The following is a 26,471-nucleotide window of genomic DNA, read 5'->3' on the forward strand; positions in this document are numbered from 1 at the left end:
CCAGTTACCAACTGAAGTAATTTGTAATTTTTTTTACTTTAAATAAAGAGAAAACATTTGCATAAAAAAAGTGTTTCTGAAGAATTTTTATGTTAATCTGCAATACCGCGATCCACTAGATGGCGCCCTTGCCCAATTTATGAAAAAACTGAAGCCAAAAACGTTATTTTCTAATTTTAAACTTTGTGTATGTTTGCGTTCTGAATCTGATCTCTAACAAAATTTCTTCGTAAAAATGCAAGTATTTCAGCTTTTTGCTAAAGAATTTGTATTTTAAAGAAAAATACCCATATTTAAGAGTCTGTAAGCAAAGAAAAAAATATAGATAAGATCAAACTTTTTTCCCGTTTTGTTTGTTTGTTTATTGTTTGAAAGCAGAGGGTCTGTTTTTTATTTGATAGATTTGTATGTTTATATATTTTTAGAATAATTTTTTTCTGGAAGGCTTTTTGTGAAAATTTTGTGAAAATCACAACAAATGCTGGCGGGGCAACTTTTTAAAAAAATGGCTGGCGGGGAATGATTTAAGTAAAACGTATATATTTTTTAAGTAATTTGTTTAAGTAGATCCAAATTTTTACAGTGTTTGTTGAAGACCAGTCACAATCAGAGCAAATGTTTTGTTATTTACATTTATTTATTTGGTGTTCTCCATATTCACAAAATCTGGCTCTATTTTTGCAAAGGACCCTGACTGAGTTTATTTTATGGCTGAATCATGCTTACGAGGAATTTTACATGCTACATTTTTAAGATGATCTAATAAAGGTATGTTTTCATGTAAAGCAGACCATATTTTACAATCATCTTTTAAGTGTATTTAATAAGGCAACAAAAGGCAAACAGCAGAAGAGTCTTGCTGCTGTGGTGCTTGATGTGACTATTTTTATTACATTTAGCCATAGAATGAGCTGCTAACAGCTCAACTTGGACCTGAAGCCTGGTCCGGTCTTCTCCCAGCGCTGTCTGAAACTCCAGTTCTCCACTCCAACAAAAACAATGAGGCCTCAGAAGTTGCATGAACTGCAGTGAGAGGAAACGCAACTTGATTCATGAAAATTCTCAAGAGGCTCCAAAGGAACATTTTAATTATAGGCCGCTTCTGATGAGGACTCTGCACTACCACATGTGTATGTACTATCACCAATCCACTAAACCTACGGTAAGAAGGAAACTTATGTCACACTATGGTAAACAAATGATCTGTGCAGCTATGTAAACATGCCCTGCATCTGAAATCACAGTGCATACTGAATTCAATACCTAGTCATCAACCGTTAAAACGTATGTAGTATGAATATGGGTAGTGTGAATGAAATTTGAACAACAGTTGAGCCGATAACTGTAAAACAAGTGCAATTTAACCACAAGTATCAACTGTTTTCTTTATGTATTTACACTTGCATAGGGCCACGTTACGGTTCAGAGATTTTTTATATGACGATATATATATCTCCTTCATTTAATCCGTTTGATTACTCCTCTTCCAATGGCTTACATGAGTGTCCATGTCTATCGAATGCACACTTCACTTCAATATAGGGCTGTCACATTTATTAAATAATCGTCTCATCGCAATTGTTGTTGTTTTGATTATATCTATTTGGACATACAGGTTCAGAGTTCCTCCTTTTTCTTCACTTTCTCTTTAGGTCTTTGGCTGTGCTTATGAATTTAATATCTCGATTTACAGTATGTGATGTGAAAGGCTTGTAAAAGCACGCGTCAGTTATAGGTTGCAGATGTCTTAACAAAGGATTGTAATTCTCTGAGGACTCTCCTTTCTGCATTACGACCACATTCAGGTCACTCCGCAATACAGAGAGTCCTGGGAACCAGAGCTGTGTGCCAGTGCAGTGCGAATGTGACCCCAGGCCTCTCACAGGCACCCAGACAGAGTGTTTGTGATGAGTTTGGTGGCCCATTATCATTTTAAATATAGATTAGCAGTTCGTTGTAATATCTATGTGCGCTAAACATAAGCTACAATTCAGGGAGCTTTATTTATTTATAAAAAAATAAAGCTTTTTAAAGAAATGTCTCTGTAGTGGCTACAGGCTGCTGAGCTTCAAAGCAGACAAAAGGAATGGTACATAACTCATGTACTGAAGAAGTCCTGTGGCTTTGTGTGAAGAACAGATTGAATTTAATTCAATTCCACTGTAACTTTGAAATCAAATTTGTCAAAATTAACTTTAAAATGTGAAATACTATTATGTTTGATGTTCAAGTTGCACCATGTGCTCCATATTTCATTTAAGAGCTTCGCTGTGATCACTATGATCTGTCATTGTATTTAAAACATTCATTAAAAATGCACTCCTATAAATGACCTATGGGTAAATGACTATTCCTTTATGAAAACAAAAGAACAGACTGAAAACTTAATATCAGAATAAATTGGAAACACCTCTGATTTCGTGCTTCAGTTCCTGTAGCCATCTCCAAGGTTTAATTACTGTCACTCATCAGAACTGCTTAAACTAATTCATTTTCCATGAAAAACCTTGAAAAGTCCATCCAGGAGAGCAGCAGTTTCAGCTGTTAGCTATCAGACGAAACTAAATGTTAATTAAAATGTTGATTTTAAAATGGTAAATGTTATAGAATAGTAATGGCTATAGGTATTTTCACGTTAATTAAAGCTAAAGGGGACGTCCTCATTCCAAACGTCCAGTACTGGACAAATTACTTTCAGATTTTCCTGGCGTATGGGAACAGTTATGCTGTCAAGCAAACATCTGGCTTTTTCTGCACGTCGAACATAATAATTTGTCATTTTTTTCCTCTTACACAACAATTTTAGGGGAATTTCTAGTATACGTGCCATTTGGGCTAGTAGTAGGATTCCCTCTCTGTGAAATCCAGGCTAAGTCTCCTAATCGGAGATGAGATTCAGTACATCAAAAAGTTTGATTTCAATCATTGTCTTCACATTGATTTCAATCTTTGACATGATCTTACTCCGTCAGTATTAAATGTCACGTTCTTTCTGATATCATTTTTAAACCCTAGTTATTGTGTAATGTTGTTATTATAGAATAAATAATATCTGTAAAATGATAAAGCTCAAAGTTCACTGCCAGGCGATATATTTTCTTTAACAGAATTCACCTTTCAAAGCCTACAGTGAACAGCCAGATTGGACTACAGCCTTCTACTTCCTGCTTTAATGACGTCAGTGGAACAGTTTTTTGGGTAAACTCCGCCCACAGGAATACGTCAGTCGCCAGCTAAGCTAATGGCAAGCTAAGCTGCTATCGAATCACAACACACTAAACAAACTACACAATCAGAACTCGATACGTATTTCTGAAGGAGGGACTTCATAAGACAAGGAAGACATCAGCCGTTTTAAAAAGTAAACTGATAAGTAAACTGTGTGAAAAATACCCCGGTTTTTTACACGTGAAACATGAACACATGTTATTGCACATTGTAAACACAATCAAAGCTTTAGAAACACAGAAAGAACGGGACCGTTAAAGATATACAGGTTTTATTTTCACTCAATGTACTCTTTATTATGTAGGATGGTTTTAATAGTATTCACAAAATTGACTCTAGCTGGGTTCACAAACTCTTCCAAAAGCAAAGCTTTTCACAACTGTACGTTACATCATTTCACTGGAAGCATTTATCGTGTCTAAACTGCCCGTCAAAATGAATAATGGATCTCATGGCCATGTCTATTTAGCATATATACATGCCGATTCCAGACGTGTCATACAAGTCAAAACCTACTTAATGAGAGCATTATGTGGAGGCTGTAACTCAATGAGCCTGGATTTTTCTATTCTATTAAAGTACGCTTCAATTACACCGGGGCAGTAAAAATTACATTGAGGAAATGCCAAGAAAAATTATTCTGTATACAGCTGTACTCTGATTGCACCCAAGATATCCAATCTGTTTCAAGCATTGACTGCTCCATCTAGCGGACGATGTAGAGAACAACACTCAAAATACATCAAGAAATTACAACTGACAATTGTTTACTAATTGTTTATTAGTAAACCACAGCATGGTCGCATTCAAATAAATTACTCATGTTCTTTTAATACATAAAAAGAGAAGTTAAATTTAAAAAAGAATGAAAATTGAGTCATTGTTTACTTGCCTTTGTGTTGTTTGAAAACTTGCAAATGTGAAAAATTTGAAACACATTAGGACTTTCGAAGCATAACAAACATGAAAAGAGCATTTTTCATTTTGTATTTCAGAGAAACAATATCAGCATACAGGTTTAGACCAACATGAAGTGTGTGTGCGTGCGTGTGTGTGTGTGTGTACACACAGTCCCTTAAGAATTCTTTTTACAAAGTTATGCCATAAATCGATTTGTGCCGCAGTTTAAAGCTGAAGTGCTTATTAAAAATTGGTCTGCTTGGTCTCCTCATCTGCCTCCAGATTTTCATAAAAGTTAACATCCTCTGTCTTCTTTTCCTCCCTTTCATCTCTGCAGAGAAACAAAACTTTTTCAAATGCTTTGTTTAAAGAGTAACATATCTCGTAGACAAGACAGATTAATAATTAATACTGTGAACTCAAAAGTAACTCAAACAAGAATGTTGTTTTGAATAGAAAATCGGTATAAAACAATAAATTGACAATAAAATATGTATTGCAACTCTCAAAAGTTAATTGACAAGTTTTCTAAGGTCTATCATGAGCAGTCAGCTCTGTCAGGTGTCTGAATGCGACCTTTGGCACTATAACAACAATCATCATGAGAGTCATAAATAGCTCATCACTATAATCTTGCTTGATAACTGCACAAATATTAATAACTGTCAGATTATTATAGCATTAGTTTAATACTATATAAAATCTTGAAATCATGTGCATATTAAGTCACGACCTTATACATAAAGCTAACCTGATAAAAGCTGACATTATAGTGGGTGGTACTATAATGTTTGTTTTATTTGTAAATGACCTTTACTGCACTGTAATAAAATGTATTTGAACTTTCTTGACTAGTGATGAGGTGCTATAAATTATGAAAAGTAAAGTTGAAAAAAAATAAGCTAATTCAACTTTATTTTTATAATTTATAGCCACTCCTAAGTTTTTGGGTGACCAATTATGTAATTTAATTGAGCAATTTACTTATTAAAATTAGTTCAGGCAACTTAGGGGTTCAGTGTAGTAGAAAGTTGAAATGAATTCTAAATTCAAGTTGATTAAACTTAAAAATTTAGGTGCATACAGTGTAGTCAGCATGTTTACTCACTTCTCTTTCTTGGAAAATAATCTTTTCGCAATGAGGAGCACAAAGACAATAAAAAGGAAGCCAACAACTGCCGCCAGTCCAATAAACCATGGCTGTACCGTCACTTTAGATGTAGTTGTACCTGAGGCCCGGTGACCACCTGAATAACATGGCATCAAATAAAGGGTTATAGTTCTGATATCCACTAAAATGATCAAGCTTTATAAACTAAATCAATTTATACAGAAACTACTTGAATTAAAAAGACACTTCACCCAAAAATTACCATATATGGTAACTCATGTTGTTTTAAATTTACAAAGACATTTATAACGCAGTTTTTTCCAGTACACTGAAAAAAAAATGGTGGCTAAGATTTCTTTCACCAACATTGTTATTGTGACATACGGGTTTAAACAACTTGAAGGTGAATAAAAATAACAGGAGATACATTTTTTCTTTTAAAATAATATAAGAATGTTTTTACCAAAAGGTTCTTTTCTAGTGTAGTCCATTGCGCAAAATTACAAGAAAAAAACAGAAACGAATATTTGGCAGACTTTAACATAAGTTTTAAGCAATATGTTTAATTTCACTCACCTGTTTTAGCCTGACAAATGGAGATAGACAATAAAATGAAGGCAATGGTATTCCTTAGATGGAACATGGTGGATTTACAGTACGTGAAAACCGTCTGCTGTTTTCAACTTTGTTCTCTATAATTATGTGCAGGATTCTTGGTGACCAAAGTGCAAAAACCATAGGAGAGATCACAGATCACAATGTGTCATTGGACAACCATCAGTGCTGTTATGTTGTAAAGATATACAAGTTTTACTTGACACCCATTATACTGAAAATGAACTATTTGGGATTGATCACGTTGACAAACACAAATGTTTCAACCCATATATTTTCAGTATGTTAATATTGTTCAATAATAACAACTAAAAATATATATTTAAAATACAAATAAAAATATACTTTTCTTTTCTTTTGATATCTAACAGAGTAAATTAGTTTACATTTGGAAGATTCCTTAATCCAAAGCAATTTACAGTGCATTCAACCTATACATTTAATCAGTATGAGAATATGTTCCCATTTAGGAAAATTGCACCATTAGGAGGCAATCCAACACCTAATTGGAATCATCCTGGGATTTCCCCCAAGAATCCTCACTTTTTATTCAATTATAATTGGTTCTTTTAATTGGAATGTAGGACTTCTTTCACCAGAGAAGGTATATTGAGCATTGCATTGTCCCTGTTCAAGTCAATTCAAGTACATTTACAGTTATATACTTTTCAGAAATTGTTTAATGGGCCAAAGCAGCTATACACGAAATTAACAGTATAGTGCCCAATCTTGTTATATCCAATATCTTTGATTGAACCCATTATAGCTCGTGTTGCTAAGGCAATGCTCCACAAGAAGAAGAGCTACAGGAACATAAACTTGTAGTCAAAAGTATGATCTTTAAAAGAAATAACTCTTAAGGACTTATTTTAAGCTCGCCAACTTTTGAATCGAGGGTGAGGCACAAGACTTAAACTCATCTGATATGATCCAGATGGATGGCAGGTCTTCTGGGCCATCCATGAGATGTTGGATCATTTCTTCTTTTTTTACAATATCATCCAGTTCAAGGCTGGTGTCTGGGACCCAGTTTGGCCTCAACTTTTCTCGTCTTTCCCAGGGACTCTCGTTCTCCTCCCGAGGTTGCTCTCCAAACAGGAAATCTAAATCATAGGCAGACACAACCATTATGTAGGTAATCTTACAATTCTGTGTGTGTGTTCTCTTATAGTGATTTATTTGTTTATGTGGGTTAGTATTTGCACTGTAAAAATAAGTTGGGTCAAGAAGGGACGAACCCAACCCATTCACTTGTAATTTAAGCCATGCTGGATTGTTTTAACCCATTGTTGGGTTAAATACTGTATAATAATTTCTTTGGTTGGATTTTTTCCTTTTTGACCCAATGCTGGGTTGAGAATAACCAAGCATTTTTAGAGTACACAGAGAATATAAAATCCATTCAGCTTTTTTAGATAAGATTTGTAATGCTTTATGTAATGAATATGAATTTGAAACATTTTATTGGCATATTTGCCAGATGCATAAAATTATCGTAATACCTTATTAAGATCCTCTGCTTCATACTTGTATGTCTCCATTTTTTTCTCTTTTAGTCCTTGAGAAGTTTTAATGCCCATTCTGTATTTTTTTGTGTGTTTGCTTCGTAGCTGTCATTCTCTATTTTGTCAAGTTCAGTCTCAGTAAGCTCTCTGTGTCTTGTCGTTGTTCGTTCTTCTATCCATTGTTTAAATGTTTTGTTTTTTCCGTACATGTTAAAATTAATGTCAAAATTTTCCATTCTTAATTGTGGTTTTCCAGTGTTTGTCACAAGATGGTGCCAAACAGTATTGGCGCGGAGCGATTTTAATCATACTAGTAGTACCGGCTATGCGTTATTACTTTGGGACAGCTGTCATTATTTGAAAAGAACGAACCTGCAAATCAGAGTCGTATAATAACAGAGTTACGAAACGCTTTGATCTCGCCGCCGCGCGGTCACGTGATTCATGTAACGTTCTACAGTTCCAAACCAAGCAGGGCTGTCAATCTGTTTGCATAGGTTTTCAGCTATTTTAGGTAAATATTAGCTTGTAATGGGAATTGATCACTATACTTACTATGTTTATAACGTTTTTTACTAGGGAGTGATGGAAATACAGTAAATCAGTTAATAAAGATAAACAGTTAATTGTGACCCAAAGATAACTGTTATCTATACCAACTACAGCAACACAGTTTATCTTTTATTTTTGTAGCAAAATATGCTTTATAAATGGCTATCAATCTGCTAAAAACATAATTCCTACACTTTTACTATATTAAAATCACAAAAAAGATCGCCAACGCGGTTATTTGTAACAGTGAAGCATAACAGAAACACAAATTCATATTTTAAATTCACATTAAATGTTAATATAATCATACATGATTTTCGAGGATACATCAATCGTATTACTTACCAAACACAATGAAACACATAGCAGCATTGTGAAGCAGTGTGACTTTCTTATGAGGCATTTAGCTTGTCGCTGTTGCCCCCTAGTGTTACTCGTAATATATAAAAAAGATAAGTATAAAGTAGATGGCCACCAGTAATAAAATATTAAACCATTAAATCTATATTATTCACACATTATACACAACTCATTAAAATATACAAATTTTACTAGTTATTATTAACGATAATCATTGCCTAAAGCAGAGTTCATAAAATATCACTGTTGACTATATTAATGAAATGTCCGAAAATGTAAAGAGAAACGGTAATTTCATCGATTTACCAGCAGGTGCCATTGAAATGAATGGGCTTCAGTGCTGCGTTTGGAACTATGCGTCACTACCGGTCACTACATGAAACGCTGTTACTTCCGCATTCCATTCTTACAACGGACGTCTATGGGAGTGTCGTAACTCTATTATTATACGACTCTGCTGCAAATGTCTCAACTGACCAATCAGAATCAAGCATTCCAGAGAGCCGTGTAATAATGATTTTTAATGTCTCTAAATGCGTACATACACATACCTGCCAGATCATGTATGAGATTTTTGATGAGGTGTCTTATGATGGCGAACAGGGTGATCAGGGTCACACCTACAGCCAGCAGCAGGTACAGGACATGCTTGGGGAAAGTGGTCAGATCTTTTTCTATGGGTTTATAGTCTTTGAATAATTCCTCATTAAGAGGATTATCTCTCTTTTGGTCTAAATCCATAAGTATTGTTTCTTTATAGGTTCCACAACTTCACAGTAGGTTGTTAGTTTTCATTTTGTTATTATCCGTGTAAAAAAATATAATTACCAATATATGTCTACAGAGGGAGATTGAGATACAGACATATTAAACCATTAATATTATTATAAAAAACTGTCTATTTTGTCTATAACATTAGTCAGAGTTGGATATCTGTTGTCATGTTTACATACCACTTGTCCATCAGCTTAAATCCTCTTTCACCCTTTTCCTCTCTCTCTCTCTCTCTCTCTCTCTCTTTCTTTTCTCTGATGTTGCTTCAGGTGCTTTCCACAGATACCACAGAACAATATAGATTTTTTTCTGTAGTAGCCATGACTGGACTTCCTCAGTGTGTTTCCTTTCTGAAGTGCTTTAAAAGCAGAAGACAATACGCTAATGTGCTTAGTGCCATGAGGCGGCAACTTTAGCCGGGATTTTAGTCTTTTTTCTACTTGTCTTAACACCTGATGGTGTAATGTGCAGTACAATTGAGTCAGTGCATTGAATTAAAACAAATGTGAACCATGTCAGCTTGCACAAGTTTACGGATGAGAATACTCATCATTATTACATAAAATAGTTTTGAAGGTATAAGTCAAACTGACAATTACTTTTTATTTTTAGCCAATTATGTGACCCTGGACCATGAAACCAGTCTTAGGGTCTTTTTTAATATTTATGCAACATTTAAAAGTGGGTGCATGGTTTGTTATGTTAGGACATAATATTTGGCTGAGACACAATTATTTAACACTTTTAATCTTTGTACAGTGCCTCGTGAATGTGTTTGCCCCATTCACTCCTTAGGATCCAAACAGGGATGAATTTAGAAGCCACCAAACACGTCCATGTTTTCCCTATTTAAAGACTGTTACACGAGTAAGTATAAGTTGAGGTAAGAACATAGTAAAATATGAAAAACTTTGTTTTCCTTTAACAACACATTAATATCTTCATAGAACATGATCTTTACTGGTTGAAAAAATCATTTTCGGGCAAAAAAAACATGATAATTTTGACCCACATAATGTATTGTTAGCTATTGCTACTTGACTGGTTTTGTGATCCACAGACATGCTGTACCCAGAGTTTTCCAAAAACAAATATATTTTCTAAATAGATCATTAATGTACTGGTTATATTTATTAATACAAGAAGTTGCTTGAAGTTACTACAAACAAATCAACAGTAAGAATGTTTTACAAAAATGCATCTCCTACAGATTCTAAGCAATATGTGTATTTTTTGGTTCAATGTGTCACATGGTAATGATTGCAACTGATGATGGTTTAGATTTCTCTTCTGGTCCTCATTTGGGTTTCATCTGTTGAGTCTTTATTTTTCTTTTCTTCCTCCTCCCACAATGATATAGTTGGGTCTTCATCTCCATCATGACCAGATCAGAATCAAGATCTTAATCTATGTGAAAAAAGTAACAGTGTGGGACATTTAATGTCTCTAAGTATAGATCTGTGAGAAAAAACAAAACAATTCTGTTTTTAAGGTCAGAGAATGTGATCTCAAAAGCCTGATATGGCTCTCCTAATCCCAGTTTAAGCCTTTGGCCGACATCTCGCTGACTCTGATCTTCCAGGGCTGGTAATAGCAGTTGCCTTTCATGAAGGTGAAAGTTTATAAACAAGGTTAACTACACTGTAATCCAGCTAATCTTGTCAGTGATGTTCCTCTGCACCTTAAAGGCATATATTTTTGGGATGCAAGTGATTTCTTTTTGGCAATTATTTGATCATGGGGAGGTTTCCCGGACAGGGTTTAAATTAATCCAGAACTACCTTAGTTATATTAGAACCTTTAAGTAGTTTTTATAAACATATCTTTTATAAACATATCAAAAAACAACACTGGTGTGCATCTTGAGACAAAACAATGGCACTGATATATATTAAGATCTCTCAGTACAAGGTGGTTTCAAATTAAGGCAGCTCAAATTTGCATTTTAGTCTGGGATTAGGATAAAATCAGTCTGGGAAACCACCCCTAAATGATATAAAGACAAAAAAAATAATTATAAGATCAAGAGAATACCAGTTCAGGACTAATACGTTGGATTAATGTAATTTAATCTATGAACCGAAAGCCAATTCTGTACAGACTTATTATGACAATTGGTGGCAACTTGTTTTGCCTTTATCTTTTTTTTTTCGTTAGGAATTTTATTTTACCTTTTAACCAGATCACATTATGAAATTCAATTACAAATCCTTCAACATCATCATTAAAGCCATGAAACATTTCTTATTATCAAGAAGACATCAACACTATGGGGTTCAGACTGTAGTAAAATAGTAGAAACCAAAAATCAGCATATCATCTGATGAACACTTTTAACACAATATCTTATTTAGCATTTCATGACATTATGATTGAGGTAATTAAACCAAAGGAGTCTAATGCAACTCACTCAGACAGGAACTTCCTCTGGTTCAGGTGCATCCTTCAGTTTCTTGCAGAACACTTGAGACACAAGAAAGTTCCAGTAGACAATGGTTAAAGTTGAGTTGGCAGTCACAATACCGATCAATATAGGATGCATTTGTAGTTTTAGAGGGTAATGGTGCACAAATCAGATCTGAGTGACTGACTGACAGAGGAAGAGCTTGTGTATGTTTGAGCCAGTGACCCAGACAGATATCCAGTTATGATCCTCTGAATGTCTCTATGAATCACCTGATCCGTATTACTCAAGTCACGTTCCTCCCGCTGTTTTCATATATGGGTCATATACAGATTCTGAAACAATGATACTGGGGTTAGTTGTCACACACAGCAAAATTGCCAGGACTGGTGGTATTCATATATATATACAAATGCATGTCTTATTCTAGTAAATGTTTTTTATTGAAATGTTTGTATAAATACCTTAATGTCTTAACTACAAGTAAAGTTGGCGATCATTTCCACTGTTATTACACAGAGGATACACAGAATTTTTTTTATTTCCTTGTTGCAGATGAGAACGTATTGACAGCAATATTAGTAGGCCTATTAATATTTCATTGAAATATAAAAATATGAAGTACTCCCTGTCGAGTTTCCTTAGCCATCTTACACAACTTTATTGTATTCAGGTCTATTATAGGCTATTTATTAGAAATTAAAATAGTAAAACTAAATAAAACATAAAATGTATTTAACAAAAGATTTAAATGCAACACAAACATTTTGATTTGGTCATCAGGTATTGTTAAGTAACTAACTGTATATTAATGAGATGATACATTAATGTGACAACCTGCCTTCATCTAACATCTATGAAAAATAACATCAGAACATAGTTTTGGTTTTAAACTAGCTTTATAATAGCTGAGCCTTGCCTTACATGGTTACATATGACAACTCTGTGTGACAACTAGCCCCAGTTAACTTTAATGTGAAATACAAATTAATTTCCATAAGAAAGCATACGTACACATCCCCCTTTAACAGTGTTAACCTGTAGACCAGTAGTGCACTGCTTCAAATAACCTTGTCCAAGCATTAGAAAACAGACAGGGATGGTCTACTTGTCTTATCATTATCTATGACAATAGATAAGGGATTTTAATGTGAAGTAAATATAAATCTAAACACAGCCCAACACCTCTGATAACCTTTGTGAGAGCAGCAAAGACACTTTCTGATAAGAGACTGACTTACCTGAAGGTAAAGCTGTCACTGGAAAACTGGAATCAGGACAATTGGTTCAACTCATGATTTAAAAAACAAAATGTTCTTAAAAAAATGCATAAAAAATTTAAAATGCCTAACCTTCTCTATATTTAACTACACATAATGTAAGTTGGTTAAACGGGGTTGTCTTTATCATCATCTTCGGTCTTCTTATGAAAAGCTTCTGTCAGAATAAAGATCCAGTATGCAATAGTGATGGATGTATTAATAGTAATAATGCCAATCATGAAAGGGTGTAGCATGTTTGCAAGTTTTCCTTTGACTGTCGTCAACAGCATTTCTCTCCTTTATAATACCTTTAAACTGTCCCACCGCAATAAGAGGTCTTTTCTCCACCCCCAAGAGACTTAAAAATTCATAGTCTTTGCTGAGCACAATTTTCTGTGTACGTCACTCTCTACTCACACAACCATCAGGAAATTAACAATATACTTTAGACAACAACACGCATATAACACCCACACACATTTTGTACAATGCCTGTACCTTAAATGGTAGAAGATTGTGTGCAGCAAAAACTGTAATTGTTTTTTACTAGAGAGCACATACTGATAAAATGTATACATTTAATGAACTGTAATTTGCTTTGGATAAACGTCTGCCAAATGCATGAATGTAAATGCAAATTTGAGCTATTTAAAGTTAGGCCTTTGATTGTATTTGATTTTAAACATGAATTTTATAGATACACAATTCAAGTGTTCTTACTGTGTTCAATATCAGGCATGATCACTTAGGATTAGAGCATTTGAAATCCACTTGTGCTTGTTTGGAGAGTGAGTTTTACTAGATGAGATAGACTGCTGTTAGGATTAGTTTTTCATAATGTTGAGTACTGTTTTCAGCATGCGATCTGACTGTATTATCTGTCCTGATCACCTAAACCCATGAGTGGATTAAAATGTATTAAAAAGACACTTAATTAGTAATGTTACACAAATATTTATGATGTAGACACTGAGGTTTCCAATTCACCTAACCTGCATGTCTTTAACCTGTGGAAGGAAACTGGAGTACCTGAAGTAAACCCATGCTGACAAAGCGAGAACATTCAAACCCCACACAGAAAACCCTTCTGTCCCAGCTTTTGCTTGAAATGGGGACCTTCTTGCTTTGAGGCAACAGTGCTACCCCAAGACATGAATTTCCAAAACATACAAGTATATCTGGCCAAAGTAATATTTTAATTAAATACAACCTACACGATTTGCAATGGAGAATATGTTCATATTTGTCTGAAAATACAGAATAACATTTCTTAACTATTTTGAAAAACTGTCAAGTTTGAAAGATGAGCCAGTTGTGTAACATTGTATAGATTTGCATACATGTTTCAGTAACTGTGGGTAAAGGGTTTCACTGAGTGCCCTGCAGTCTCAACAGTCCATCTGCATACTGAAACTGTGAACTGTTCTCATGCTCCAACATGTCCAGTGCCACCTCACAGCTCTCTTTTACCACCCGCTCCTGGTCCTTCTTGTAGCGCTCCAAAATCTCTAAGCACGCCTCCTTCCCAATAGAGCCCAGCGCCTCGGCACACTCATGCCTGACCATGGGGTTCTCCTGGACCTTCTCCAGAGCAGCCTGGAGCTGAGGGATGCTGGCTTCGTGCTGGATCTGACCCAACACGTAACCGATCTCATGGCGGAATAAGGCACTGCTGCACTGAAGCCCTGAAAGAGGAACATTGTCAAAAATACTTCTTTTTTAGATAAACTTCATTACTACTTGTAAGTGAATATCTTAATGTGCTGCAAGTGTGCAACATTTGAAATATTTTCATTTCTTTAAAGGGGACATTTTACAAGAGTTTTTAAAGATGTAAAATAAATATTTAATGTTCCCAGAGTATGTATGTGAAGTTTTAGCTCAAAATACCATATAGAACATTTATGATAACATGTTAAAATTGCCACTTTGTAGGTGTGAGCAAAAATGTGCCATTTTGGGTGTGTCCTTTAACACACCCAAACAGAGCTGATCTCTGCACTTAATGGCAGTGCCGTGGTTGTATAGTGCAGATTAAGGGGCGGTATTATCCCTTTCTGACCTCACAGGTGGAGCCAAATTTAAATGACCTATTTTTTCACATGCTTGCAGAGAATGGTTTACCAAAACTAAGTTACTGGGTTGATCTTTATCACATTTTCTAGGTTTATAGAAGCACTGGGGACCCAATTATAGCACTTAAACATGGAAAAATTCAGATTTTCATGATATGTCCCCTTTAAGTTTAAACCTGTAAGGGGGACAGCATGATCTCAAAACAAAAGCATCTTACCATCTCCTAGAGCGAGAACAGCATCCTCAGTCCCAAGATTCCTTAGGGCAAACATCGCTCTGTAACGCTCAAACAGTGGCAGGCTTTCGTCTAAGAGCTGCGCCCTCAGTTCTGCGACACTTTTTTTAGGGGCTGGGGGTGCAGGGTCGACAGAGCAGTATGGGTTTAAATCTGTCTCCTCTGCTGATTCGTGTCCTCCATTCATCAACCACTCCAACCTGCGGACCGCCAACTGACACGTCTCTGCCACCTTTATAAGAAAAAAATAAACTTTATATAAAAAAATTGGTTGGGAAAATTAGGTATGCATGAAATCAGAAACCTCCACAATAAACAAAATGTAGTCACATGTGACCCCAAGAAATGCAAGATTTTAATATAGCTCAATATTACCTCAATAACTGGATCCTCTGCATACCGCTTCAGTAAATCCAAGACTTTGGTGTTTCCGATGGCTCCCAAAGCTTCCCCTGAAAAATGATGAAAATAAATTTGACAATATTCCTACTTCTATCCGTAATAAAACTCAGAAAGACTTCGACTCTTTTACCTGCTTCATGTCTGACCATTGGCTCTTGACTGGTGTCTTTCAGCACTGTCTCTAGAACAGGAATGGCCCGCTCATCTTGCATTTGGCCCAGGCAGTATGCCAGCTCGTGCTTCAGAAGTGCAGAATCATCCACAAAAGCATCACTGATCCATTTAATGGCTTCTGGTCCACCAAGGTTTCGCAGAGTGAAAAGTGCTCTAAACCGAGTTGTAAGGTCCTGTTTCGGGTTAACAAGAATGCTCCCCACTGCAGCTATTTCCATATCAGTTGCCATGAGTTAGGTTGAAACGTGACTTGTGTTTGTTTTATACTCCGGTTTTACAACTGGATCGTTCCCAGCATATGTAACTTATATAGCACCTACATTTAAGAGAAAAACATGTTAGACATTCTTTATTAAAAAAGGGACTTGTAGGGTGCCAATGAAACTAGCATGAAGTTCATGGGCTGCGTTTCATAACCTGGTGGGCTGGCTATGATGACAGTAACGTTAGCTTATAGAGAATCGCGCATGCGGCATGTCAAAATAAAAACACAGTGAACTGACACAAGTAATACTTTAAACACAGATATGATGGTAAAAATGACTATTTTTAAAAAATACAGCATTTCTTTAAACTGTTAAGTTAAGGGAGTAGATCACCACATAAGCGTCACTTAGTTTAACATCCGTATACAAAAGCCTTTATAATACAATATGGATAACATCGTGACGCATGCTTCGCGTACAGTCTGACCGGGTACATTTGATTATTTTGACTAATAAAATGAACTCACTGTAAAAGATGTTCATAAAGTGCTATCCATCCACATTCCCATGCCGTTCAATCACTCGAGCAGGAACCGTGTTGTTCGTGTTCCAGTAGCGAGGTTTCATTAAAGCGCATTGTGCGCCACCTACTGGACTGGAGGACATCAGTTTCATCAAATATAGTCATAGGAATTCATTAACGCGCTTTGCAAACGTGTTGCCATTATTCTGTTTATTTCAACAACAACAACAAAAATACTGCTTTATCAATAAGCAGAATTTAGATACATCACTGTTTTTTAATGCATTAAACACCTTATACAACTTATAAAGTTAATAACAGATAGGTGTATGCAAGCTTAGGCAGACCAACTGTCCAAGCACAAGCTATGCTGTTCCATTACTGTCCACTAGAGGAGGCTCTGCTGCAGTAGGTAGAACAAGGCTGGTAGTTGTAGATAGATCAGCTGTACTGCTCTGTTGTTGCAGCTCAAAATAATTACAGAGCAAAGAACGCACTGCCTCAGCGTTTGGGTCATCTATGTAGACTGTAGACACATCTGTGGGCTGTGGACATTCATTCTGACTCAATGCTTCAATCCACTCTTCTTTAAAAGGAACATTGTGCACGTTACAGATATTGTGCAAGATACAACAAGCTACAGCCATCTTGGAGACCAAGTCTAAGTTGCTGTCATTTCTGTTGTGTAGACACTGCCACCGAGCTTTAAGGTGCTGGAAAGCGTGATTAATGACTTTAAAGCAGTGTGTTAGATGTGCATTGAATGTTTCTTGTTGTGATGTAAGGTTTGGAGACGGCGGATAGCATTTCAATAGCCAAGTCTGCAGTGAGTAACCTGCATCCCCCAGCAGCAGAAACCCCAACGGCTGGCCCATAAGTTCTTTGGGTGGCTGAGGGCAGAGCCCACCCTGTTCTGCCATGGTCCACAGCTCTGAGCTCTGCAAGATGATCATGTCATCAGTGCTACCGGTGAAACCAGAACAGACATCACAGAAAGTACCGTGTGCATTCACTACACCCTGAAGAACCACGGAGTGACTTCCTCTCGGGTTCCAGCAATCCTCGTTTTCTGTAGAGGGCATTTGAATGGGGATGTACAGGGAGTCTATGACACCGATGCAGTGAGGAAAACCCCACAGGTCATGAAACTGTTTGGCGTTCTCTTCCAGTTCACGGTCAGCAGGCAACTGCATGTATAGGGGTTTCAGTAATAAAATGATGGCTTCACACACTTCCCTCACACATTGGCAAACAGTGGAAATGGAGACAGCGAAAAGTTCACTTATAAAGCAGTATTCTGTGCTGGTGGACAAACGCATTAAGGTCATGGCAACGCATCTCTCCAGTGTAATGGTTTGCCCGCTTTCTTGTATGTACACTTGCTCGAGCTGGGGCTTGAGTTTGGTGATCAGAAGAAAGAAGATGTCTCTTGTGATATGAAACTTGTCAAGCCAGTCATCTGGTCCGAACTCCGCCATCACAACTCTCTCCCACCAGTCCGGGTCTGCAGGGATTGGTACATGATCTTGCAGATCTTTTTGATTTGGTGAAGGCACCTAAAGCACGTGGACAGAGAAATAATCAAAGTAAACAAGCTTTAATCATTATTCAGTGTGAATACACAACTTACGATTCTGTGTATAACATATTTATGTGTTATACACATATATGTTTTACTTAAAATTAACTTTAACATAGTTAATGACTGCCAATGCGATATTCACATTTACCGTTGTCTTTAGATAATTCTGGAAGATATGCCTTCGATATCTGATACGTTTGTTAACTTCAGCTCGCCTTTCCAATAAGTAGTTTTGAATTTCCTCCTTTCGCCGCCTAATTCTTGAGGCAAGCAAATGTTTCATCTCCGCAGCATCTCTCGCCTCGTCCATTTTCAAATATGAACGTGGCATTTTAAGTAATGTGTAGCAAAAATTTAAGAACGAATAATGCAGTATGTTTATTTTATAGTATACAAAAATTTATTTAGTCTTTTACTAACATTTGTTTATTATTAGATGATGCGCAGACCGTCAATGTTCCATACGGTCGGAATCGGTGGTGCACGAGACGAACAACTTCCGGTAACCAGTGGGTTATGTTTTTGTCAAAATAAAAGTTTTTAAAAATACAACGATTAATTAACTGTCTTATTAAGGATCAGTTGCGATGGGCATATGTATGATTTTAATATCTGTGTTTCATCCATTCTGCTTTTTACCATTCCTCGTTAACACTATAATCGCCTTTTTAAAAGCATAACCATTAAATCATCAATTGCCTCCTTAATGTAACGCATGTGCATCATTTAATCAAATGTAATGTGTTTTTTCGTGCAGACTTTATCCCACGAATAGTTTAATAATACTTATAAAACATAGCAACGTGGCTTTTTTGTTTTGTTTTGTTTCAAATATCGTGACGTCACCGTTTAAGACACTCCCATGATTCCTTGCGGGGCCGTCGATAATAACAGCATCGGCTTGCTAGCAGTATCAGAGCAGCCTATCTTTATCCATTTTCTACTATTTTCCTAATAGTTTATCATAGTTTTGTGCTGGATTACTACGTTCTGGTTAAAGTCGAGACAATCATAAAATCAGCAAACAGATCGTCGTCAAGGTAGGTCCGATGACTTGGGTTGTTCAAATTAGCTTAACTAGCTATTCGGTGATCCATTGTCGAACGCCAAGATTATAATAATCATTGCAGGTTATTTACTTTAAGACAGTACTGCAGCGTATATTATATTATTATGTATATGAGCATTAATATTGTGAATATTATGTATTTATGAGCTAGGTTTTTTCATAAAAATCCCCAAAATAGTGCATTTAACGCTGATTTCGGAAGTGTAACGTTATGTGTTGACAAAGGAATTTAAACAACCGTTGTGGGTTGAGGTTTTAGAAAAGCGTTTTATAGATTAAGATGAACTTTCTCACAACAAATAGATTTGGCTTTACCTAAAATCAAATCTTTTATTTAAACGGCGTATTTCAGATGTGTATTGTTCGATTGGCTGTCATTGTTTGCTTAGTCTACCAGTTACATTTGAACCCTTGGACAATCGTCATACAATTGAAATCGCACCACAGAACATTTTTGTCTATGTAGTGTAAGTTACACATTCATTGTTTTGGGAGGTGGTCGATTTAAGCAGCTGTTGTTCAACACCTGTTTGTGGGTGCATTAAACAGATGGCATCTGCTGACGAGTTACTGAACAGCTTTCTGCCTCGTTAACCAGAAAACAACGAGTGTAACTTATGTAGGTCCATAGCTGTTGTCCCATATGGTCACCCCGGTAGCCTTCTTATAAAGCCAGTTCAACCATTTAATTTATAAACCCTCTTTGCATCTGTTTTTGTTCACGAAAATAGTCAGCCACTGGATTTTCACACACCCAGACATTAATATCACATCCATGGATCAGGACTATGAGCGCCGGTTACTGCGGCAAATCAACGTACAGAATGACAACACCAGCCCCATGGTAATTTCAAATGACACACAAAAATTGATCTGAAAATCCAGTTTGTTGTGCTGGATCTTCCGTGCATTTTGGATTCTGTTCATCTAACACATTCCTATAGTTTCATCCTCATTTTTCTAATTGTATTGTGGGTGTCCACAAACAGAAAGTACGAGATGTGATCTGTCATCTGACGCCTACTCCCGAATCGCCCCTGTCATCACCCAGCAAGCATGGTGACAGGTTTATACCCTCTCGAGCTGGAGCTAACTGGAGCATCAACTTTCACAGAATAAATGTGGGTCAAATATTTTTTTTAATATTTATTGGCATTATTGAATAACTTCTGTTTGATTCGGACTCTAAAGAATGTGAAAGTGTTTATATTCCTCCTTTGCCCTTTTCACAGGAAAATGAAAAATCTCCGAGCCAGAATAAGAAAACCAAAGATGCTACATCAGATACTGGCAAAGGTTTGTGTACAGAGACTAGTTATGTCCAGAACTGAATTTTTTTTTGTACTGTCTCCATTACCAGACTGAAAATAGAAATAATGTGTGATGCGAGTTGGGCAAGATTTTCCAAGCTGTGCTTCCTCTTTGTATTAAAGACAATTGTGTACTCCCTTTTAAAAAATCAGATTTGGATGCATTTTAACAGACAGTTTTTCTTAAATTTGACTTCTGTTATGATCCACTTTATGTTAGTTTTTGGGATAAGCTCCATATCATCAAAAAACTTAACACATTTGTTCATGATCCGTTTCATTTTAGACTTTTAAAAGTGTACAAATTATGACATTTGTATCACCCACAAGCTAAACACGTGATCCATTGTAATATCTGTCCCTTTTTTATCCATTTGATTGACAGCGGATGGTTTGGCATATTCAGCCCTGCTAAAGAATGAGTTGCTAGGAGCTGGAATAGAAAAGGTCCTGGATCCTCAGACAGAAGATAGGAGACTGCAGCCATCCACACCGGAGAGAAGGAGCCTCTTTAGTGTACGTTTTTTGTGATGTGCTCATCTGATATTGTCCTTAAAGTGATAGTTCACCAATAAATAAAAAGTTGTTTTACACCTATATGAATTTCTTTGTTCTGCTGAACACAAAGACATTTTGGAGAACGTTATTATCCAAACCGGTCTTGAGTGCACCATTCACTTTTTTATGGTAGTATTTTATCCTACTATGTAAGTCAAAGGTGCCCCAGATTTGCTGGATTACAAACATTCTTAAAAATATTGTTCTTTATACTGCCAGAATAAAGACATTTTTACAGGTTTGGGACAACTTGAGGGTGAGTTAATGATGGCAGAATTTTCATTTTCCAGTGAACTATCCCTTTAAAAATTTCTATTAGCATCCATGCCAGTGGACAATAAAATTAATTCGCTTGTGCGCTGTAATATTTGCGCAGATTGTTTATCTTTAATGCCATTAACTAATTGTAGGTTTCCTTTAACAATAGCGTTACAATTTTTTTTTATTCATGTCATTGAACATGTAAATATGCAGGTCTTATTGCATTTACATGGCTGTAACCAGCAGGTGTCCTCAGCACGCCGCGTTTTGCGATTCTAGTTTGTGTTATCTATCATTTTATCAATTGGTGTAGTAGATTAATGATATATTACGTAGTTAATTTCAAAACAATAGCACTGGATACCTGAGGTAATTTCATTTGACACTTTAGGCACCCTAATATATCTTATAACAATCCCAGTTCATTCCAAGTGTAAAACCAGTTGTTTTCCAGATGTTAATTTTCTTTAAACCATCTGTGAGTGTTGAGTTTCTCTTGACCTTGGGCGATGAGTTTCTCTAGAGTGTTACAAGTGCTTTAACTTTAAATAGATTGGATTGGCTGTCAATGTTTTATCGTTCATCAGTTGGTAAAGATTGCTCTGATCCAAGCGATATCGGTCCTTCTATCTTTATTTTGTAGTTGTGGTGTGAACTCTGCTATTATTTAATTTAGACAGATTTTTTTAAACAACATAAGGTTATCGTACATAATGATGAATTTCAATACTGAGTTTCTGTTTCTATGCTCAGTATTCTCTCAGTGCCAAGAGATCTACGCCCGATGATAACAGTGTTTCCCCATACTCTCTGTCACCTGTTAGCAGCAAAAGGTATGTTGTCCAGCTTCTATTAAAAACACCTTGTAGCTGACAGTGGATCACATTGTTCTGATGTCATGCTTTGTTTTTGCTTATAGTCAAAAGTTGCTGCGGTCGCCAAGAAAACCCACTCGCAAAATTTCCAAGATTCCGTTTAAGGTGCTAGATGCACCTGAGCTTCAGGATGACTTCTACCTCAACTTAGTGGACTGGTCCTCCTTAAATGTGCTCAGTGTTGGACTGGGGACATGTGTTTACCTTTGGAGTGCCTGCACCAGTCAGGTATGTATGATTTCACTTGATTTAAAGGTGGGGTGCATGATTTTTAAAAAACACTTTGGAGAGGGAGTTGGGCCGACTACCAAAACACACTTGTAGCCAACCAGCAATAAGGGGGGTGTCTACTAAAAGACAGCGTTGCGTATGTGTGGGGCGGGTCTATTAAAAGAAGGTCCAGATTCTGTTGGGGTAGGGGCGTGTTTGTTAAGGTGATTTCAAATGTCAACACTGACTTTCAGAGATCATTCACCCCGCCTTTAACATATTTGATATGTATATCTACCTGTAGTTCAAATGTGTCTTTTTTTAGAGCCCGACCGAAAGAGGATTTTGAAGGCCGATACCGATACAAATGTTTGTTGGTTTTAAAATCTGATATTCCGATATATCGGCCGATTTCCCCCCCCCCAGAAACGCGCAACAAAACATTAACAGATTTCCCTAACATTAGTTATTTGTCGTTATTTATGAGTTTTAACTAAAATAATATGATAATGCATTTTAAAAAGAAACTTGTTTCTTTTATTGTCTCGTGACCAACTCACCATGAACTCACTTAACCGTTGTTCTCTCTGCCCGACTCTGGCTGGATCAGCAGGTTGCAGGATGTGTGACGCGTTATACACGAGTGTTGCCAACAGGGAGGTTGTAGAGTGCCCTCTGATGGACAAACTATACAATGGCAACACTCATGACATGGTTGAAGGCTGTTTCATCCGTTTTTTTAAAAAACATATTCATTTATCTGCCATTATGAATGGTGATACCGATAGTTGTGAAAATGCCTAATATCGGCCTGACAAAAAGTTTACTGAAGTTTTGTAACTATTCCGTGTGAATAAATTCAAGGCTTAAAATTTTGCAGAGGCTCAGCATATGGAGTTTATGAACATTGTATCTCTTTGGTTTGTTTGCAGGTAACACGTCTATGTGATCTGTCAGTAGAGGGAGACTCAGTCACGTCTGTCGGCTGGTCGGAGAGAGTAAGTTTAACCTTTCGCCACCTCCAGTAGATGATAAATTGCGATTTAGTCGACTGTCTAACAGCTCCTGTTCTGTTGCAGGGAAATCTTGTTGCTGTGGGTACACACAAAGGCTTTGTACAAATCTGGGATGCCACTGCCGGCAAAAAACTCTTCGCTTTGGAAGGACATACAGCAAGAGTCGGTAAGAAACTTTGCTGTTATACCTCCAATTGAATCTTTCTCATATCATTTTAAACAAAGTGAATTCATTGTAAAAATGTGCCCACAGGTGCATTGGCCTGGAATGCAGATCAGCTGTCATCGGGCAGCCGTGATCGCATGATCCTGCAGAGAGACATCAGGACCCCACCTCTGCAGTCAGAGCGCAGGCTGCAGGGCCACAGACAGGAAGTGTGCGGACTAAAGTGGAGCACCGACCACCAGCTTCTGGCCTCCGGTGGAAATGACAATAAGGTGAGTGCTTGTGCGGAGGAACTCAAAAAAACGTGTGGTGTTTATAAATGGCAACATTCAGATAATAAGAAGTTTTTCAAAGACGAATTCTGTCTTTTATTTGGACAGAATTTTATTTAGAAATTAGCATTTCATTACTGAAGAATTGAGATGTACATGGGTCTTAAGTATTTCTATATTCCCTGCAGCTGTTAGTGTGGAACCACTCCAGTGTTTTGCCCATGCAGCAGTACACAGAACACTTGGCCGCAGTAAAAGCCATCGCCTGGTCTCCTCACCAGCACGGGCTGCTCGCTTCCGGAGGTGGGACGGCAGATCGCTGCATCCGATTTTGGAACACACTCACGGCACAGCCGCTGCAGTGTATCGACACAGGGTCGCAGGTCTGCAACCTTGCCTGGTCGAAACACACCAATGAACTGGTATGAAAATTGTGATCATCTCACCATAGTGCACATTTTGGTTGGGTTATGTGAAAAATCAGCATTATTAAAATGTTAAACCACACTAGATTTTTGCTTTAGTAAATGATTGTATTATACACTTTTCCTGCATAATCCAACATTGGCCTTTTTTTATAGGTAAGCACACACGGTTACTCTCAGAATCAGATCCTTGTGTGGAAATACCCCTCGCTTACTCAAGTAGCCAAATTAACCGGCCACTCTTACAGGGTTCTCTATCTGGTAAGCCCCTCTTCTGCTGTTATAGACACATAGTGATGCATATTGAAGTATATTGCGTGCATTTGCTAATATTATAATTTGGTCTTGAAGGCAATGTCTCCAGATGGAGAAGCAATAGTGACGGGAGCAGGCGATGAAACTTTGCGCTTTTGGAATGTATTTAGTAAAACACGATCAACAAAGGCAAGTTTCCCCATGACTGTTTTATTTCTTTATTGCATTGCGTTGCGATATTTAATAAGTTTCTTTTATTCTTGTGTTTGTCTTTCAGGAATCAGTGTCAGTTTTAAACCTGTTTACTAGAATACGATAACTGGGGTGCTGAAGAAAGGACAAATCTTAATAACATGTCTATGTCATGGATCACACGCAGTAGACTGGTCATGAAAGATGGCATATCACTAAAGTATCTTCTGATATTTCATACAGAAACTTGGGACATTTGTCATTTCATTTTAAGTTCAAACGTTATGTTACGTTTACTTTTTATGTGTACAGTTCAGTTCAAGATTTTATGTGTTTTTGGTTACAACGAAATGTCTATTATGAACGTGTATGTAATCCAAGCCTTAACCAGAAATTAACGCCATTGAATCAGGGTAGAACAAAAGATAGCCATTGTGAAACAGCTGCCTCTGGTATAATTTGTCAGAATCTTAATGGGGTGCTCTTTTGATTGTAAGGGTGAAAAATGTGTATAAAAGAGAAATTCAGTTTTTAACTTAAGTTGCTTAAGATGATTATAACATACAACACCCTGAAAAATGCGTTGTGTTTGTTTGTTGCTACTGTTGTTTTCGGGAAATGAATTTGCCCTTTTAGCTTTGCTGAAGTCACTGATGATTCAAGTGTGCCAATAGGTGAAAATATATTATTCAAAATATAAAGGAAAACAAAACGTGTTAACACGTTCAGTACATAAACACCTACAAAAGACGGTACATGGTCAAACTATGCTAACATTTCAAAACCTCTGCAAACATAACATTTTAAATGTTTATATCATGAAACTGAAAATTGTTTAGGAATATGGTGGTATATTTTTTACAAATTACATATCTGTGCCCTCATAATCTTTAATCAAAAACACAAAAACATCTCCCATCCTTGAAACGATCCTTTTTTACTTCTGGCAGGGTTTGGGACCCAACTTCAAATTATACAATCAATTCTCCATGGATGAATTCAAGTCCCGCCCTACCTTTTTTCATTTCGTTTCACTAGGATATACATCCCCACAGGGAAAATAAGACGATTGCTACTTCCGTTTCATGGTGACTTTAAAACTGTTATGCATCATGGAAGATTTTCATTATTTTAATGTAAATTTTTTTTCTTATGTAGCCTAACCAACACATACAGAGAGTGATACATAAATGTGGGCGTGTGTGCTTTTGTACAATGGGCATAAACAGTGCTCTCTTTTGAAACAGGTTTATCATATTTCTGACAGTCATGGAAATCATTTATAGTAATAATGTTAAAATTTGCCATTAGTAACTTTGGGAACCATCAGTCGTGTGCGTACTTGCTCAGCAATTTACTTAAAACAAATATTCAAACCAGTTGCTGTTACCAGATCTTAGAAAAATAGAAGAAAAAACAACCTTAAATGAGTTGCATGTTTATTAAACAAACACTATTTTATATTTCACTATAGGAATTGTTTTCCTTGTTGCTAAAAATACAGACTTTTTTGGCAATATTGCATATTTCGCACTTGCAAGTTAGACAATTTATGTCCATGTCATTTCTTTTTTCTTAGTTTACAATACCTATTCCTCAATCCCAGTTGTTGTTAGATTGCAAACAATTTCAAACGCTTTAGTTGTAACAAATGAATTCTGTGACTCATAGGGGTGATTCTCGCGAAATTAGACTTATGAGGTGTCATGAAACATTTTGATAAAAAAAAGTAAATGTAAAGTAAGAATATCAAAATAAGAAGCATACAGTTATAAACATCTCTTCATGTACTATTTTGCACATGATTTCAAATGACATCATACAAACCAATTTTTTTTCACATTTAAGGGGGAAATTTTCATTACCGCAACATGTCCATGACTGGATTTGGGTTCTTTGACATGTGCATGTTATACTATAAACATTGACAGTAAAGAAATATGTGGTATTTGG

General features: G+C 36.5%; 4 protein-coding genes and 1 long non-coding RNA gene across 6 annotated transcripts; 1 reads left to right on the top strand and 4 right to left on the bottom strand.

Moving 5' to 3' along the window:
- Positions 1 to 3,998: 3,998 nt before the first annotated feature.
- Positions 3,999 to 5,934, bottom strand: smim24 (small integral membrane protein 24). Its single transcript, XM_065247904.2, has 3 exons — positions 5,816 to 5,934; positions 5,237 to 5,375; positions 3,999 to 4,459 (listed from the first exon to the last, which is right to left on the bottom strand). Exons 1-3 carry the CDS (start codon positions 5,880 to 5,882, stop codon positions 4,372 to 4,374), a joined length of 294 nt encoding a protein of 97 aa, XP_065103976.1. The 5' UTR covers positions 5,883 to 5,934; the 3' UTR covers positions 3,999 to 4,371.
- A 3,920-nt stretch (positions 5,935 to 9,854) lies between these two features.
- On the bottom strand, positions 9,855 to 12,041 carry LOC135730007 (uncharacterized). Its single transcript, XR_010525837.2, has 3 exons — positions 11,914 to 12,041; positions 11,456 to 11,784; positions 9,855 to 10,452 (listed from the first exon to the last, which is right to left on the bottom strand). It is a non-coding gene; the product is annotated as an uncharacterized lncRNA (long non-coding RNA).
- A 1,847-nt stretch (positions 12,042 to 13,888) lies between these two features.
- dohh (deoxyhypusine hydroxylase/monooxygenase) lies at positions 13,889 to 16,449 on the bottom strand. Its single transcript, XM_065246799.1, has 5 exons — positions 16,332 to 16,449; positions 15,555 to 15,914; positions 15,398 to 15,474; positions 15,005 to 15,254; positions 13,889 to 14,396 (listed from the first exon to the last, which is right to left on the bottom strand). The coding sequence occupies exons 2-5, from the start codon at positions 15,826 to 15,828 to the stop codon at positions 14,080 to 14,082; spliced, it is 918 nt and encodes a 305-aa protein (XP_065102871.1). The 5' UTR covers positions 15,829 to 15,914; positions 16,332 to 16,449; the 3' UTR covers positions 13,889 to 14,079.
- Positions 16,450 to 16,553: 104 nt separating this feature from the next.
- Positions 16,554 to 18,404, bottom strand: LOC135730008 (uncharacterized). Of its 2 annotated transcripts, none has more exons than XM_073816155.1 (2): positions 18,052 to 18,404; positions 16,554 to 17,883 (listed from the first exon to the last, which is right to left on the bottom strand). In XM_073816155.1, exons 1-2 carry the CDS (start codon positions 18,238 to 18,240, stop codon positions 16,693 to 16,695), a joined length of 1,380 nt encoding a protein of 459 aa, XP_073672256.1. In that variant the 5' UTR covers positions 18,241 to 18,404; the 3' UTR covers positions 16,554 to 16,692. The 2 variants fall into 2 exon arrangements, with proteins under 2 accessions (XP_073672256.1, XP_065103977.1); XM_065247905.2 differs by having other exon boundaries at positions 16,559 to 17,883; positions 18,058 to 18,404.
- Positions 18,405 to 18,767: 363 nt separating this feature from the next.
- On the top strand, positions 18,768 to 26,353 carry fzr1a (fizzy/cell division cycle 20 related 1a). Its single transcript, XM_065246800.2, has 14 exons — positions 18,768 to 18,949; positions 19,710 to 19,822; positions 19,968 to 20,099; positions 20,211 to 20,274; positions 20,674 to 20,804; positions 21,861 to 21,940; positions 22,027 to 22,210; positions 23,125 to 23,190; positions 23,272 to 23,374; positions 23,462 to 23,646; positions 23,835 to 24,068; positions 24,228 to 24,332; positions 24,423 to 24,515; positions 24,604 to 26,353. The coding sequence occupies exons 2-14, from the start codon at positions 19,754 to 19,756 to the stop codon at positions 24,643 to 24,645; spliced, it is 1,488 nt and encodes a 495-aa protein (XP_065102872.1). The 5' UTR covers positions 18,768 to 18,949; positions 19,710 to 19,753; the 3' UTR covers positions 24,646 to 26,353.
- Positions 26,354 to 26,471: the final 118 nt, after the last annotated feature.

Source organism: Paramisgurnus dabryanus, chromosome 11 (assembly GCF_030506205.2).
Source record: "Paramisgurnus dabryanus chromosome 11, PD_genome_1.1, whole genome shotgun sequence".
In the NCBI taxonomy this organism is placed as follows: Eukaryota; Metazoa; Chordata; class Actinopteri; order Cypriniformes; family Cobitidae; genus Paramisgurnus; species Paramisgurnus dabryanus.